Source organism: Pholis gunnellus (assembly GCF_910591455.1).
Source record: "Pholis gunnellus genome assembly, chromosome: 6".
NCBI lineage: Eukaryota > Metazoa > Chordata > Actinopteri > Perciformes > Pholidae > Pholis > Pholis gunnellus.
Window position 1 is genome coordinate 22,014,123 of NC_136532.1, and position 17,708 is coordinate 22,031,830.

A 17,708-nucleotide genomic window follows, 5' to 3' on the forward strand; every position below is an offset into this window, starting at 1 on the left:
GTGAACATACCTTCTTGGTTACCAGAGGATGAAACACAACAACTTTGGTGATCCTCAGATTTTTCCTCTAGCACCACCATGAGGTTCACATTTGTGGTTAATCACTTGTAACCACACTGGTGATCCTTTGACTTTTCATGAATGTAGTCTCGTTAATAGGTCAAAATTGGAATATGTTTTTTGAATAAATACCTGCAAAACTAAAGACATTCCCATCTTCCCCAGCTGTACTTTGTGTTTAGTGCTAATTAGCAACTAGCATCCTTTGTCCAAGTATAGCCTCACAATGCTGCTAGCATGACTGTTGACACTTTTCACGTAATTTGACAAAATAACAGAGATTCCTCAAAATGCTTTCAATAAGACCTGCGTATCAACGTCTGTTATTAATTCAGTCATATAAGGTAAGCCAGTGTGCTGTGTTGGTGTTTCTTCACTCATCAGGGACACTGGATGACTCAGAGACCCAAAGCTGGACAGAACCTGACAAAAACAAAGTTGTTGTTTTGTTCAGTCACACCTTCTCATCTCAGAATTGGCAAATGCCATCTCCAACTATGTGGGATTATGTTCTGAATGCCAGCAACTCAAGTACTGGTTTAAACCTGCCTTCAAACTCAGTTTGACAGTTGACAGTTAAAAAGGCACAGTGTGCAGGATTTAGGGGGATCTCCAATTCAATTCAATATATTTTGTATTGCCCAAAATCATAAATCACAAACTTGCCTCAGATGGCTTAACAATCTGTACACATACGACATCCTCTGTCCCGGGACCCTCACATCGGTACAGGAAGAACTCCCCCCCCAAAAATGGAATATACAACATAACACATTTACAACACATTCAATGCATATGATATAAATGATTCATCAAATGAGAGTAGTCTATTAGAGCGATCTATTAGCAGAAATTAAATTTAATATTCACAGCTCGGTTTTTATTCGTGTATAAACACCTAAAACTAAGAAATGTTATGTTTCATTTAAATATAATCTCATATCTAAATAGGGAGCGAGTCCTCTTCCACAGAGGCTACAGCAGCCCAGAACAGACAAACACTGGGTGTAGCGAGAGCCTTTATACTTTTTATGTTATTGTAGGCCACTGTAGTTCCCAAACAGGTTTGGGAAAACTGCAGTAACATGAGCAGCAGAGTGGAAAACAGTCGTAACGCAAGCCGCTGTCTGACGTCCATTACTCCTTAAGTAATGTTGTTATGTTAAGGACGGCCATGGTCTGAGGGCTATAGTCTGCAAACGCACTGCTAAATGCAACAAAATATACACACTGTCACCTTAATACTGCAAAAAGTATAATAATGAATACTCGGTCAGCAGACTTTTAGGGAAAGTCGTCAGAAATATGCTAAATTTGTGGTACCATAAGTAAATTGTACGATGGTAATAAATAGTACCCTTGTTCATCATTTTCTTAATTCAACATTGTTGAATAAGTGAATTAAAGTGAGGGGGATGTGGCTAAAACCCGTCTCAAACCTTCTCATCTCAGAATTGGCAACTGCCATCTCCAGGAAAATGTAGGTCCTCCGTGGGAGTATGTTCTGGCTGCAACTTAAGTATTGGTTTACAACTGCCTATAAACTCCAATCGGATAATAGAATTAAAACAAACAAGTTTATACTTGAAGAACATCAGACACATTGGACTAGAAATCATACCTCTAATTCAAGTGCGCGCGCGCACACACACACACACACACACACACACACACACACACACACACACACACACACACCTTAAGTACATTTAGACTTGTTTATGTTAAATCAGTTGATCTTTAGGACGTGTCACAAAATATATGTAATATAATAACTTTGCCTGACTGGTCCGACCCGTTTACCATTTATTGAATGCAGATCAAAACCTCTTACGTCACCCTGCAGGGTTGGGTCAAATTAATTAATTTTAATGGCAGTTTGTCAGTATGAAAATATAACCTCGGGTGTTAAATGTTTCATTTCTCATCTTCACTCTTTATCTTTAACTGTTTTTCATGTTTTATACAAATAAACTGTTGCTTGTAATATTTGTAATTTTTGAATCAGTTCCTATAACTTCTAACATTTAGTAAATCTTTCTTGAGACAGGATCCAATAAAATGAATATGAAAACTTAAATATAGCTGAGTGAAATTACACATGGACAGAGATTAAAATTGTGGGGCAGTTTGTGAGAAACTCAAACACAATGGAATAAGAGAGTGAAAACAGTTGCTGTGTGTTTGATTTGGTTACTACAGTTGCTAAAATATGGACTGATAACAAGCCTATGGATCAACAAAAGGATTACATATTATCAGTACTGTGTGACAATGGTAAATAAAAGGGATCGCTTTAATGCAGGCCACAGGTGGAATGGTAGAGTCAGTCAGTCCAGGTAAAACAAGCATTCCCCTCTTTAATAGGACAATCGGCAGCCAACGTCTGGTATCAGCAGCTTTGTTCTTCTCTCTGTGATATTCACCTGGAGATTCAGATATGGGTTTGATGAGCTGCTTCTGGGAACGACATCAGTTTCTACTGCACCAGTGTTTTTCACTTCCATTCGCATTTTTGTTTTTTTTTCTTGCAAAGCGGGGATATCTGTCCTTGACATGCAGGTATGTAATTGAAAATCGATGGATTTTTAATATCTGCTAAACTACCTTTTCAAAGAAAAGTGTCAAGTTATTGTTATTCTTGGAGCCTTACGCTCCTTATACTCTATAAGCATTCGGATTTAAATGTTAGCAGGTTTGTGAAGTTGGATTTGTAAATCAAATTAAATATAAAATAATCAGTTCAACCGGAAACATAAGTCTACGGCAGGACCACAATATTCAACACAGTATTCAATACTTTTTTTATACTACTTTTATTTTATATTCATTTAGCATTTCATTTATCTGATTGTATTTTTAACTTCTCCATTAAAGCAATTTGTTGTTAAATGTTTTCTTTAAATAAATAAATTCAACAAATATTCAATAAGTGCAACTAACAATAATCTATTATCAATTCATCTGCAGACCGTTTATGATTAATCGTTCGGCCTATAAAATATCAGAAAATGTCTTGTATTGTTCCACTGACAGTCCAAAAGCCAATTATCTTCAGATTATAATGATTTAAAACAGCAAATCCTCATATTGGAGAAGCTGCAACTAGCAAACCTTTGCTAAACATTTAATCAATAATTCTACCTACAGGTACCTGTTTGTTTGTTTTGGTGGATGCATCCTGGCGGTCGTCACAATGGGCATCTACAGCTCGCTTCTCTTCACCTCCACCGTGGTCTTTATTCTGCTGGTGTGCTCTGTGGATCCCAGCTGTGTCCACGCCTGGGTGTTTGGTATCCAGATGTTGTGGCAGACCTTCTGGCACCTGCTTATACAGTACAGGGAATACTACCTGCATGAGCCTGTCAGTATCAGGTACTAATCTTAAATCAGCTGTTCGGTGTGTACACTGAAGTCCAATAAGATAACCCTCTGGATATAACATGAATGCAGACCATTAAAAATGAATACGCTTTGAACTCAAGTTGTTGAATGACATTTTGCTCTGTGCTCTGGGAAAAAACAACATGAAATGCATACAATTATTTAAACATTTATTCCTCTTTGGTAATCAAATGAACTCTTCCTCCACTTTCAGATTGTTTTGGGCCGTGTCCTCTTTGATGCTGCTCACTCAGAGAATCACCTCAGTGTCCATGGACCTGCAGGAGAAACGAGTTCGGCTAACACTCAACGCTTCATCCAAAAGGAAGGCTTGTGTGACGCTTCTCCCTCTTGTCAGCTACATCTTCAATTTCACCACACTGCTCGGAGGCCCTTTGTGCTCCTACAGGCGATTTGTGTCCTTAATGGAAGGGATCAGCGTGAACCCTCCACCTGATCCACTGGGTTTAGTCTTCTTAAAACTGATGCAGGTGTTACTGCTGGAGTTGGTAAGGTACTGTCTTGTCCATTTTCTGAGCACCTATGATCCCTCTGACTCAATCGCTCTCTATGGTATCCTGTGGGTTTTGGGTCTGGCGGGGACTTTGAGGATCCAATATTATTCTCACTGGAGGATCAGTGAATGCCTCAATAACGCAGCTGGGTTTGGCTTTTGGGTACATTCACCAGGAGACTCCCCAGACTGGAGCGGACTATCCGATGGAGATTTCTGGACCATCGAAGCGTCAAGCCGCATGTCAGAGTTTGCCCGTCGATGGAACGCCACAACAGCTTCATGGCTGCGTAGACTGGTGTACAAAAGGTGCAAACGTTTCCCGTTGTTCATGACTTTTAGTTTCTCACTGTGGTGGCATGGTTGTCATTTAGGTCACATTGTGGGAATTTTAACCTGGGCAGCAACGGTGAAGGCAGATTATCATATACACAGCTACCTGTACCCAAAACTCTCGCCAATGTGGAGGAAAATATACACTTGTTTAAACTGGATTAACACTCAAATGTGTGTTGCTTGTATCGTTACAGCAGTAGAATTAAGAAATATGTCTGGTTTGAGACTTTTGGCGATAACATACATAAGTCTGTTTCCCCTTTTTAACATAATTCTGCTCTTTATCTTATTAAAACTCAACAGTTTAGTAATGTCATCCTGTGAACGACAGGCTTGTTCTGTCATTTAAACTTTATGTCGTCTTACTGTGTTTTGATGTTATTCACAGCGTAGCAATGGATAATCATATTCAATGTGTCATTTTGATATTGGCACTGATATAAATAACTCCCGGTCATGTGAGAGAGCAGGCCTGTGCAGCTTTTAGACTATTCCATCACGCTGCACATATACTGCATGGTTATGTGTGACTAATCTAAAAATAAACTCTTATTAAAAAAAGAATTGGCAGCATCCAATTTCATCCAACCAGCTCAGTCTGAGTATGTTCCCAATCAACATCGCATGAAGAGACAGAGGCTGAAGTAAACAAGAGACTCGTGATGAGAGTTAAACTAAAGACTCAGATTTTTCTAAATAATTGGAAATGAAACCAAACAACCAGTAAATACTTCCTACGGTGGCCATTTGTCGGCTCCCTAGTGGTAACAATTGCTTAATGCAGCTTTGAACAGAAACAACACAATTTCCCCAATTATGCATGTTTATTGTGACTACATGTTGTTTTGTGTTTATTTGTGCAGCCATTGGAGGTCCACTTAGCAGCACTGCAACATAGAGGCGAATTATATTTGTATGTACTAGGAGGTGTATTATTTAATAATTTAATCTCAACAATATTCATTGAAAGGAAATTTTAAATCTGTAAATGTTTTCATGAGCAAAGAAATAAATTGAAAAGTTACATTTAAAATCACACAGCCTGCGGTACATCTTTTTGTTGTCTCATGGGACTTCGTTCAGAATTAAAAACCCAACATTGTAGCATGTGATTGTGATCTGTAAATTGTTCTGCTGATCTCACTTATCTGACTGCTTCCTCGTCTTGCAGCAAAGTCTCTCTTCTTTCTTTCCACAAATTGCCGGCAACAATGCCTAAAAGTAACAACAGTCCGAGGTTTCTGTTTGAGGAAAACTTCTTCCAGCAGTCCTCTGGTTTGTTAATGTCCAATGCGTAAATCTATAAGAGAGGAGAGGAATGTTAGAGACTCAAAAAGATCAACTGTGATAACATCCCACTGTGGAATGACACTGTACTATACGTACTGGAATAGTCATCCCTTTGGCAGAGAGCCTTCAGGCTACACTGTACAACACCATGTTCCTCACCTGATACGTTAGATGAACAGCCACTGTGGACAGTACAGCATAGTACGGGAGAGTCTGTTCAGCATTGACTCCAGTTACAACCAGTCCTGACATCATGGCCACCATGAAGCCGCTGAGCCACGGTTTGGTTTGCTCATGAAACCTCAGTGCAGTAGATTTGACTCCTATCTTCATGTCGTCCTCCTTATCCTTATTATCAAACAGAGAACAATCAATATCAGACATTAAGGTTAAAAAGCGAACAATTTCTTCCAAATGTGAGCGCCTGAAAATGTTCATGCCAGTGCTTTCTATAAAACATAAAGAAGAACAGCAAAGATCAGTGGAGCCCCATACATCACCTGATGTGCATAAATTGTGTCATATATCAGCGTCCACATCACTCCTGAGAAATACAGCGGGAGGCATACGGACCAATCACAGAAGCCCTGGACAGCGGACCAGCCGAGCAGCGCTCCCCAGTTAAAGGTGAGGCCTAAACAGACGTTATAGAAGACACACGAGACCAACTTTAGTTTTGCTGATGGGAAGGATTCTCAGGCTGCATTCACACCAAAACCAGGCTGTGTGGCGATTAGCGCCGTGTTGTGCGGCGGTTCACTTAAATGGCCCATTTGATTTGAATGGTCCATTGATCACTGTATACGTGATCGGTCACCGTAGCGTAATGTCGGGTTGCGACTCTTCAAAAAGTTGAATCTATTTCAACTTTTTGCCGCACCGGTTTTTTTTGGGGGGGGGGAGCATCTCCTGCGAGCCACACTTCCGCACCCCGAACGCACTACCCACATTCAAGAACGCATGATTTGGTGTGAACGCAGCCTTGGTTTCAGATGTAGAACACCACAGGAGAACCTTATACAGTACATACCCAACACAAACTGTGGCCAGTAGGTGATCCTCTTCATCAGCGGGTAGGAGATGACAAGAGATAAAGAGGCAGCGCCCAAAGCTATGCTGTAGAGAGCATTATGAAAACTGTGAGTCAAACAATGTTGAGCCTTTAGATATAAAAACAACTTTGCTGTTTTGTCTTTGTGTGTCTGTATTCTAACATAATATGTTAGACTATATGTTATAGTACATTAACAGACTGCAAGTAACGTATCTATAAAAACGCAAGTTTTATCCAGTGTTTAAGGATAGGCTCACAAATTTTCAATCTGTCTAAACCCTAACCCTAAAACAATAGTTAGGTGCAAATATGAGCGTTGCAATATGTTTTGCATTACCGATGATCTAACTATGGAACAGCAGGAGAAATAAAGTCTAAAGACAGTGTTTGTTGTTTGACCTACACACTTGGTAATTTGTTCCATCTATGTTTCTGTAACGTTCCTAAACTGATGACGATACAGATCTAATGACACCATGAAGATCACTGGGTACCTGTAATAGTTGAGACACAAGAGAATCCCGAGTGCCAGTGAAAGCTGCCCTCCTAAGAAGACCAGTGCCTGCTTCTGAGAAATCTCTCCTGATGCAATGGGTCGAGTTGCCGTCCGGGCCACCTGCACAAAAACATCAACACTTTCATTCAGCGAGTGCAGAAATCACATTAGGAATGTATGCTTCTTACCGTAGCATAGTAGTAAGGAGGGCGGTGACGCAGGCACTACATCCAATGAACAGCATCGTATCGTATCATGGCTTTGATATACCTTTTTGTCAAAGTCTTTATCCCACATGTCATTGATGGTGCAGCCCGCTCCTCTCATCAGTAGGGCACCCGCACCAAACAGGGTGAGCATGCCCAGGTGTGGGAGGCATCCGGGGTCGGCAGCCAGAGCAATGCTCCATGTACACGGGAGGTAGAGCAGCCATGTCCCTACAACACACACACAAACAAACAAACAAACAAACAAACAAGTCGTAAACATTGACAAACTGATTGGCAGTCACATTCCAATTCCAATGCCTATATATTCATAACAGTTCAAAGTGAACTGCTCTTTGAAAGGGTGTGCTTGCATTATTTGTATATTAATATTATCATATCAGCGGCATACAAATTATCTTGAAATGACAATATCATCGTTTATCTCAATTATTTCTGGGACGATATATCCAGTTATCGTGACACACCATCACTCAAGTGAACTAAACAAGAGATTAGGATTTGAGAGTATAAGCAAGAACACAGACTGGGTTAGGGCAATGTGTGTGGCAATGTGAGGGGAAGAACATCACACTTTAAGTTATAAAAGCAGATATAAACATAGGGATGCATTAATATGGTCTTTTGAAGCTGATACAAATATATTTCATAGCACACACTACTTTTAAAATAAACTTCTGGAAATGTTCTTGGATAATATAGCTGAAAACCAAGTTCATCTTTTTAGTCCGTCTATCTTAAGGTCTTTGTGTGTTTTCTAATACACAATCATATTCTCATAAAGTTGGTTATTACACAACTGGGTGAATTACTCCCAAAGAAAGATCCCAAACAAAATGCAGATTTGACAATGTTCCAAGCATCTGCACTAAAATAATGCAGAACCAATCAAGATATAACTTTTTAAAACCAATATTTATATTATATCCACACACAGCATCAGTCTTTGTATAAAACATAGGTTATAAACATACACAGATAGATGTGATGTACTCACCAATAGGTTTGTCCAGCCTCATCAACCGGAGGTACGGCTGGACAGGACCGGGTGCTGAATTCACAACTGTGGCAGCTGATAAACTGAATGATCTTCTCCCATATTGCCGTGTTTCCTGAGGTCTGAGTGAAGGGTGCCAAACCCTCTGGGCGCATAGTTCTCTCTTCAACACGCTGGAATCTGAGTGGAGACTCGTCCCATCTCTAGTCCTCCCTCCTTCTGTGTGAAGGAAGACGTTGGACAGGGAACAAAGAGCTCCATGACGAATCCTCCTCAGGGTGTTCAGAGTTAACTGGCTGGTCAGCTTGGCTGGGAACATGGTGTTCCTCCGGTAATATCCTCCCTAAACCACAAATGAAAACACACATACACCCACACACACCCACACACACGTACATCAACGGCTTTTTCACAAAGGAGGACTGATTTGCTGCAACAGGCATTCCCTTTGTGTCAGAGTGAATCAGCTGCACAAGCACTGAGGTGTTAATGTGTAATGCTGTCTTCACCTCAGCTCTCTCACACATCTTGAAAATAAAAACACCGAAATCAGATTCGTGTTTGCTGATTTCAGCTCAGCATTCAACAAAATCTTCCCCCAAAGAAACTTGAGTTTTAAATGTAGCAATCTGGGCATGTGTACCACGATGTGCCCCTGGTTATTAGACTCACAAGGCTACAGCGACAAGCTCCAATATGTCTTGATCGTAGACACATCTTTGTTTAAGCTTATTCTACCATGGTAGCCAACCTGCGTAGCGAGAAGATGAAAAAGGACTGAACTCGGAATGACACCGGAACTTATAGACGACGGGGGGTCATCCGAGGTCACAGGTGACTTTGTTGATATAAATATTCGACCTGCGCATGCGCGAGACAGAAGATATCCAGTGTTAAACACTGCCTCTGGCGGTCAGTAAGGATGAAATAGAACTGACATGGTGATCTCACATCTCCATCTTGTTGTCATAAACTGCTGTATTTCTTAAGGAGACTTATTAAGAGAAAATTATTAAAAGACAATAACAACCCAGCCTCAGCCTTAACAACTGCAGTAACTTACCACCAGACTCTCTGGCAGCTTCTTTCTGTTTGTATTTTGTATTTTCTTAGGAAGCAAAATGACACTACAAAGTCCATTTCTATGACAGTTGAACATGTGTGTGTTAGCCACAAACCTAATTTGCTAACTTAAGGTCCCGCGAGCTATTTAAAACGTCTGTATCAACGTTAACTTGTCTTGAAACCCAATAAAGTGAAACAAACTTACACTGTGGGTTACAGTAGAGAAAATAACAGACTAGCCATTATACAGGTGGCTAATCGTTCATAGCAGCACTGCTTCTTCTGCTGCTTCTGCTGCTTCTTCTGCTGCTTCTTCTTCTTCTTCTTCTGCTGCTTCTTCTTCTTCTTCTTCTTCTTCTACTTCTTCTTCTTCTTCGGCGGTTGGCATCCAGTTAATTGGTGCATGAGCGCCACCTTCTGCTCAGCCAATATACTTACAATATTTCCCCAAAACAAAACAAACAAAAAGTAATTAATGAATTAAAAAATACCACACATACCATATTAAACTATATATTTATCCTAAACGTGTTGTACTCTAGAGTCTAGACCTATAAAACCCTAGCTTCTCTTGTACCATATCACTGCATTTCCGTCATATCTTATAAAAAAATAAACTTCTTTAAGAAAGATGTATTCCCAGATAACACACTTGACCTCTGCTTTACCAATACTAGTTTGTATTTCTATGTTTCCTTTTTTAAAGCCCTCTTTGCGAACTCATCCACCTTCTCATTCCTACCACTCACCCCTACATGTGCTGGAATGTAACTTGACCTCCCTGATTAGTTATTTGTGCGGCTGACTGAAAGACTTCATACAGTATTGCATACAGTACTGTTATCTCACCACTGCCTGGGCCTATTTATACTGAATCAAATGTTGCATGTAATGGGTTCTTTTGACGTGTCTGAATGCGCTATTTCTGTTTTTTTTACAGCCTGGCAGCACTCCTCTGTCCACCATGGTACATGTTTCCTATTTATCCTATTTTTACTCCTGGTTATTTGCTGCAATAATTATTGCTGAAGTTACTAGTTTATGTCATCTATAAATCCAGAAATGTAAATGTTTGTCATTGTTATCTCACTTAACTTTTGGAACTTATCCCAGTTTGCTTTTTGAAAGATCCACTTTGGGATTCCACCACCTGGTCTGACTTCCACTAGTTCTCCTATCAAACATGATAACGAGTAATGCTCATTTCCTACTGTTGCAAACGTCCCATTTACTTACTCCAGCCAATGCATTATACACTAATGTGATACATATTGCTGTTTCAGTACCTGCAGTTATGTTTATCCTTGTTCCTCTACCATCATCCTTCAAAGCTTCAATTACCCTTCCATTCTAATCTGTTTGCAGAAAGTTTAATTGCTAAGTGGTTCACTGCTGCTTTGACAAACAGCTGGATTTCATCTTTTTTTTAAATTGACTTTCCTCGCTTACGTCCTGCTGATGTTGCCGACATCTCTCACAACACTCCACCCACAGCTGCACCGCTGTTACGCTGTCTTGTTGTGGTCCGCATGATATTGTTCCGGAGTAAACAATGTCCGTACGCGGAACCAATCACAGACGTAGAAGACAACCGCTAACAATCGTCCAAAACTTTGCATCTGGTTTAGAAAATCACTCTGATATACAGCGAACTTACAAGTTAAGTATAGTACAGTATAGTATTGTATTGCTTGAATCAATAACTTTCTACTAATATTTTGAAATAACTTATTTAATTAAAAGTATTAGTACCATGATGTACAATGTCTTGTAGATTGGGTAGAACACTTTTACTCCTGTTATTCCATATTTTTTCATTTATACATCATTTATGCAGAAGATTTTGATAATAATAATAATTTAGGTATAAATATGCAAGTAGTATTATAAAATTGCAGCTGGTAGGTGGATTTTTACTACAGTCTATAATGTTGGGTGGATTTATGTGACATCTTCAACAGCAGCAAAAGATACATGCTGTGGAGTAAAATATATGCAGTGGAGTCAAAGTATCATGTAGCACAACATGGAAATAAAGTACAAGTAGCCTACTTCAAAGTTTTTACGTGAGAAGATGTATTTGATTACTTTCCACCATTGCAATTAAGTTTACTGAAAACCCTTTTGTACAATCTGAAGACAAATAATAATTCATTTTGATACACAGATGTTGACTAACTCGTTTATTCTCTTTTTAAAGCAAGAAAATATAATATCCACATGTTTAAAGTGAGCTAAAATAAAATGTTGCTTCGTAAAATATAAAATCTGAGTGCATGATAAAATACTGCATTATAAAAGTATATCTATTAACACAAATGTTATTTGTACCCCACTCTAACCCATACATTTCACATTATGAGCAGTTCTAAATTTGCACATTAAAAGGCAATACCCTAATTTGTACAATAACATCTCTTGTTTTTGGCATGTGCATTGTCTTCTTGCATTATTTTGTTCCATGTGATGATGCTTGGCAAACAGTGCAGAAAGCATACATCTCATCATTATTTTTGTTTGCGTCAAAGTAAGACACAGGTGCTTGTTTTACCAGCAGATGTAAACATCATAACATTCATATGAGCTATAAAATGTCTCTGCAAGCAGAGGCTCGGTCAAGGGTTTGTGTCTCTCACTCATCCTTCAGCCTGCTGGCTGTCCTCAGGAGAGCCAGAGGAATAATGAAAGAGGCTGATGTGAGAAGAAAACAGATTTGAGCTCCAGCTATCCAGTAAACTGTGAAGAAAACACAAACAGAATTTTTACCAAGCAAGATTATACATACACTGTACATCAGTCTGTACAAATTGACACCATGCCCAGTATCCATGCTATTTCTTCAGAATAAGGTATTACAACTGAGGAATTCAAAGATTATTCTCTCAAAAGAGTTAGTGGCTTGTGTGTGCTGCCTAATGTTTCATAAATTGTCAACAAATTTCAGCAGCATTTGATGTTATTACTGCCATCTGGCTTCCTTACCGGAGGATGACACAACGGGTCCCAGTGCTCTGGCCAGGGCGCCCAAACTTCGGAGAATCCCCATCACTGTGCCCTTCTGATTGGCCGACCCTGGAGGAATATCCACAGTAGATAATCAGGAACAACATGCACATTCTAGTCTAATCAAAATGGGTTGTGAGTTTCCATAAACATGAACTAATAAAGAGGCTCACCGTGGCCAGAAACAAGCGTCGACAGGCATGGAACTACTATTGCAGCCGCTGTCACAAAAATGAACAAATTATAAACGACAAATGTAAACACACAATACAATGCATTTAACATAAATAAATAATTCTCTAGATGTAGCTATATGTTATGCTTTACATTTTCATGTATTGTCTATGGATATTATCCTGCTGCATACAAACTGTAATGTGTGATTGGTTGTATGTTGTGTTTTATTTTTATTTAACCTTTATTCAATCAGGTATTCTAATATTACCATCTTTATTTTCTATCTCGTTTTCTAATCTGACTCTACTCAAGTGCATTATCAAGCCATTGTTTATCAGTTACATTTAACTAACATCACACGTTCTTGGGTACAATAAAAGGCGTAACTTCTGTTAAGGGGACATACGATATAAAATGAGCTCACCAAATGCGTATAAAGCCAAGCCAGCGTAGAGCATCGTTATATTCCATGAGAGCCCGATGAGAATAAACGCTGGGATTAATGCTACGATTGCCTAAAAAAAATGAGAAAAGTGGTTGTTTAAGAAAACAAAGGCGTAGCGGTGGATCATGTCTTTCACTATACAGGTTTTTGTCATGTAAACAAAAGATGCTCCTACCATTCTAACAGCCATGATATGCTGCCCGGGTTTGATTCTGCGAGCATAACCCCCCTGGATCAAAGCCATGATGACACCAATGAAGAAGAACATCTTTCCTTGCTGCATACTAGTGAGAGAAAAATGCTCGTAAAAATCAAAGGGTTGCTACTCGGGTGCGTTTACTGTAACTGATAGAGCACACCGCTTCATCTTTGAGTTCATACCTTGTAAAGTGGAAGCGTTGGTGAGTGAGAAAACTCAGCGTGAACTCCAGACCAGAGAACAGGAAGAGGTAGCAGAAATAAACCAGGCCCAACGCTTGAAGCTTCTGCATTCCTGTAAAGACATTTCCACCTTTTATCATTCAGTGTTCATTCATGCTTTATATGGGTCAAATGGATGTAAGCCTCTTTCGCTACAGAGGCGTTCAGTATGTGCAGTACCCACGTTCTTTTGGAGGCGGATCTTTTGTCCTGGTAACAGCTGAAAAATGGAACAAAGATAATGGGTTCAGGAGGTCCCTGGAGTCCCCGAACCCCGAAGATGAAGCCTAGGATGAAACAAGAAAAACAATCTGTATCCTTTAAAATAGAATAATGATGTTGTGAGAACAATAATGTTTTCAGCCACTAAGGAAAATAAACTGGTATTTGACTTTATCACTGAGCGAAAACAATAACCATGATTCTTACATATATCAATCAGTGAGTAGTGATGATGTTTGAACCTTTAATTATTGCGTTGAATGAGTATGTTTTGCTGTCACTTGATGTGCATTTCATTTTATGTGTGATTATTATTATTACAAGTGAAAATGTAATAAATAATTACACAAATCTTTACATACATACTGTATCAACCTACAGACTTCTTTTATTTGTTGTTTTGTTTCACATACGTTTTTAAGCTCCTATGCGCCCATATTCCACTCACACAGGTGTGAAGGTATGTATAAACTGCACTTGATTGACAGCTCCCTTGCTCTTCTGTTTGCTTTATGGTACTTGTTATGACAGGACAATGTACACTGATATTGTTCTTAGATCATAGGGTTCGGTGAATGACACCAGGTAATTCCCAGCATAGCTCCACCCAGCTTCAGTCAGACAAAAGGTCGAATTACTTCCTGGAGTCTTGTCAGGAAAATACTGCTTTCAACCAAGAAGTAGTCTGGCACATAACCCCAGGTGAAACAACAATAGGCTGTTTTTTTAAACAAGCACAATCTTAAATTGCCTGTTGGCGTATTTTGTTAACTTTGGGCAGAGCCAGACAAGCTGTTTCCCTCTCTTTGCAGCCTTCATGCAAAGCTAAGCTAACTGGCTGAAGCTTCATATTTACCGTACAGACATTAGAGAGCGGTACCAATCTTCTCATCTAAATCTCGTACGACATGCTGCACGAAACTTGAGTAAAACTGCAAGTTATTCAGTTTGTCAGTTGGCAGTGTGAATGTTTCCATAGCCAACCTGGACATCCTTTGTGAGCGTCTCTGGCAGCACGACCCAAATAAAGAGCAGATCAGCTACGCTGAAGGCCAAGGCGAGCAGAGCTGGAGTTTGGTAGAAGACATTCCCTGTTGTTTTGGAGCTGAGGGCAAAGTAGGCACCCATCAGAGGTCCCACAGTGAAGCCTAGGGAGAAGGCAATGCCGATCATAGCCTGGTCATAATGAAATTAGAGTTAGATTTTAGGACATTTACCTGAAGGTCAGATACAAAGTTATTAACTGGCAAACAGCACAACAATGAGATTTAAATGAAAACTAGCAGAGCTTGTTTTCATACATGAACCTCCAGCGAAAGATGGAGCATGCATCACATCACATTATGGGGTTTTTTGAATGCCGTATCTTAACAATACATTTCCTGAAACGGCCAATGAAAATATGTGCCTACCATTCCTCGGTTCCGTGCTTTTGGGCAAGGCAAGTCGGCCACGATGGCGGTGCAGAGGCTGACGTTGCCCTTGCAAATGCCCCCAATTACCCGAAACAAAAGGAACATGCTGAAGCTCCGGGAAACGGCCCAGACCGCATAGGAGGACATCAGCCCTAACTGGAACACAAGGCACCCAATTAGACCCGAATGAATCAGGGCTGATGGTAAAAGCTGCATGGTTTCGTGGAGTGGCGACTATGCCGAAGTGACTCTAGTGGCTTCCAATGTGAAAGGATACTGAAGTTTATATTGTAAAGTTGTAAAAAAAACATAAAGTAGTGTGATATGGCATTTTACTCACTGTGGTAAGAATGAGCAAGGGTCGTCTGCCATAACGGTCTGACAGAGCCCCGGTTACAGGCGACGACAGGAACTGCAGCAGAGAAAACAACGACCCGATGAGACCTGAAAGTTAAATTGAGGAGCAAACAAATGAGGCCAGTTTCTTGCCAGTATTACAATTTTAATTAGTCATAGTGTCATGAAAAGTAGAGCTCCACATACGTTATATTGAATATGAAATCAATCCAATATACCTCCAAACAGGACACTGTTGTATTTCTTTTCCATAGGAATCCCGACGACCTCCCTGAACCAGTCCACAACACTCTGCAGAGACTGATATACGCCATCCTGTCCAACAAGACAAAACACAGAATATATAACATTACACATGGACAATACAAACACTAGTGAATATGTCTGTTCAGAATGAGTCAGCATACAGAGTCACACACACAGACACAGCACATGACGACTAATATAATCACTCATGAGTTGGTTCTGGCTTTTATGGAACAGATTCTTCACACAAGGCCTCCTTTGTTCAACAGAGCATCAGATTCGTCACATTGTCTGTCCAAATCACACCATGATTCAAACAGCAGAGTCAGTTTCTAAACTACAAACACCGGTTCCAATCGGCGAAACTGATGCACGACTGTCTTGCCAAGGGAACAAGAGATTATTGTCTGGCGCCCATATGTTCCAAAACAGTCCGATGATTTAACTGCTGAAAATATCGTCACAGGTGATAATAAATTATCTTAATTTACATGCAATCAAATGCAACTCAAATCAGGACGTAAGGCTGGTAGAATCATCAAAAACTGATGGCTTTCAAAAAACAAAACTGACCCCCGTTTGTGCATAATGGTCCAAAATAGAAGGAAGTAGAGGTAGAATCAGTGTAAATCCCAGCAGGTCCAACAGCAGGGTGATAAACACAATGTTGATGACCTTTGATGAGAAGGAGCTGCCATCCTCTGCGGGTTTGTTTACGGCTGACATTCCTGGGACTAAATATGACGTCTTTTCTGTTCCTGTACATACGTAAAACACATACAGTATATGTTAGAAAAAGACAGGAACAAATGAACCATCGGGAAAGTATAACAAACAGCATATTTGTACAAGTCTGTAATTTCCTAATAACTTTCTTGAGTTTCCTGGAAAAAAAATATTTATATATGGGAATATATATTGGACATTTAAGGACAAAACTTGTGCTTGATTGTTTATATATTTGTGCATGTTCAGTTGGCCTGCTGCACACTATAGGTTATATTTCTAATGAATTAATTAAATGGAAGTGTATCAACTGAACAGTGTCTCTTTAATAAGTAATACACATTACATTATATAGTTATCACCAGAAAACCTCCTGATTTGCAGATACATGTCAGTTACTTTCTAGAAAATGAGTCAGTAGGAAACCAGTAAAATAAAGCATTAATACAGACAGTGAGTTAGTTATCTGCAGATTAATGAGTAGAACTTTGCAAAAAAATGTACAGGGTGAGTTGTTTAACTCCACGTGGGGCTCAGTTAAACCCTGTGTAAACATGTGAAAGTTGTTGATAAGGCGACGTGATTCTGATATGCTATATGTAAACAAATAGAGGTTTACAAAAGTAGATGTATGCCAGTAGAGTTGCAACTAATGTCCATTGACTACTTCCAGTAAGTCATCAGGAAAGACCGAAAAAAGGTGTTGCTCAAAGAGGAAGGAGGAAACAACTGCAACCACAAATGTCAGCTCAAAGTTGATCTAATTATTATTAACTCGCACCGACATGAAAACACATCTTAACTTGAATTAGTCCCAAAACTGTGCCTCTGATAAATAACACATTTCCGACAAATAGTTGCCTCCACCATGTATGGCATCGATCCAGTGAGATTGACCAGCATCACCTCTCCTCGGACACCGCAACTACATTTGACCAAGCGAACGGACACATTTCACAGTTCCTATACTTACACAGTATGTGCAGACCCGTAACCTATAAATCCAAACAGATCACACTGAACACTTACCCGACTCGAGCAGGTCTACCTCTCTCTCTCTCTCTCATCGGTCCATTATTATAGGTCCACACCAGGAAACGGTGTCTTCTTACATTTGGATGACAAGAATGTCGTAACCAACCCAGCGCGCACAGGCGAAAATGCCGCCTTCAGGTGTTCATCGGAAGCTCGTATTTCCGCGTTCCACATCCAATCATGTCCGTTGGTCGTAAATATTTACCCGGGCAAAGCCAACGGGGAACTCCAACATTCGG

At 39.8% G+C, this 17,708-nt stretch overlaps 3 protein-coding genes across 5 annotated transcripts; 1 reads left to right on the top strand and 2 right to left on the bottom strand.

Moving 5' to 3' along the window:
• The first annotated feature begins 3,674 nt into the window (after positions 1–3,674).
• Positions 3,675–4,929, top strand: mboat4 (membrane bound O-acyltransferase domain containing 4). The gene has a single exon (XM_079160968.1). It carries the CDS (start codon positions 3,684–3,686, stop codon positions 4,641–4,643), a length of 960 nt encoding a protein of 319 aa, XP_079017094.1. The 5' UTR covers positions 3,675–3,683; the 3' UTR covers positions 4,644–4,929.
• Positions 4,930–5,109: 180 nt separating this feature from the next.
• Positions 5,110–9,560, bottom strand: coq2 (coenzyme Q2 4-hydroxybenzoate polyprenyltransferase). The gene is made up of 8 exons (XM_079160967.1): positions 9,031–9,560; positions 8,359–8,701; positions 7,405–7,571; positions 7,133–7,254; positions 6,615–6,700; positions 6,085–6,218; positions 5,744–5,932; positions 5,110–5,594 (listed from the first exon to the last, which is right to left on the bottom strand). The coding sequence occupies exons 1-8, from the start codon at positions 9,073–9,075 to the stop codon at positions 5,439–5,441; spliced, it is 1,242 nt and encodes a 413-aa protein (XP_079017093.1). The 5' UTR covers positions 9,076–9,560; the 3' UTR covers positions 5,110–5,438.
• A 2,031-nt stretch (positions 9,561–11,591) lies between these two features.
• mfsd10 (major facilitator superfamily domain containing 10) lies at positions 11,592–17,540 on the bottom strand. Of its 3 annotated transcripts, none has more exons than XM_079161457.1 (13): positions 17,464–17,540; positions 16,282–16,466; positions 15,681–15,777; positions 15,446–15,549; positions 15,103–15,261; positions 14,675–14,866; positions 13,653–13,755; positions 13,430–13,541; positions 13,224–13,332; positions 13,028–13,118; positions 12,600–12,647; positions 12,406–12,495; positions 11,592–12,159 (listed from the first exon to the last, which is right to left on the bottom strand). In XM_079161457.1, exons 2-13 carry the CDS (start codon positions 16,432–16,434, stop codon positions 12,056–12,058), a joined length of 1,362 nt encoding a protein of 453 aa, XP_079017583.1. In that variant the 5' UTR covers positions 16,435–16,466; positions 17,464–17,540; the 3' UTR covers positions 11,592–12,055. The 3 variants fall into 3 exon arrangements, with proteins under 3 accessions (XP_079017583.1, XP_079017581.1, XP_079017582.1); XM_079161455.1 differs by having other exon boundaries at positions 13,430–13,559; XM_079161456.1 differs by lacking the exon at positions 17,464–17,540 and adding an exon at positions 17,408–17,457 and having other exon boundaries at positions 13,430–13,559.
• Between the last annotated feature and the right edge of the window lie 168 nt (positions 17,541–17,708).

Excerpts from the sequence above, each read along its gene's own strand:
- mboat4 (XM_079160968.1), top strand. The coding sequence starts at position 3,684 with ATGCTGCTCACTCAGAGAATCACCTCAGTGTCCATGGACCTGCAGGAG.
- coq2 (XM_079160967.1), bottom strand. The coding sequence starts at position 9,075 with ATGTGTCTACGATCAAGACATATTGGAGCTTGTCGCTGTAGCCTT. Across the intron at positions 8,702-9,030 it reads GAGCTTGTCGCTGTAGCCTT|GGAGGATATTACCGGAGGAA; the intron begins GTGAGTCTAATA and ends TTTGTGGTTTAG. Across the intron at positions 7,255-7,404 it reads ATAAAGACTTTGACAAAAAG|GTGGCCCGGACGGCAACTCG; the intron begins GTATATCAAAGC and ends GTTTTTGTGCAG.
- mfsd10 (XM_079161455.1), bottom strand. The coding sequence starts at position 16,434 with ATGTCAGCCGTAAACAAACCCGCAGAGGATGGCAGCTCCTTCTCATCA. Across the intron at positions 15,778-16,281 it reads ACCATTATGCACAAACGGGG|GATGGCGTATATCAGTCTCT; the intron begins GTCAGTTTTGTT and ends CTTGTTGGACAG. Across the intron at positions 12,160-12,405 it reads ACCCGTTGTGTCATCCTCCG|TTTACTGGATAGCTGGAGCT; the intron begins GTAAGGAAGCCA and ends TTTTCTTCACAG.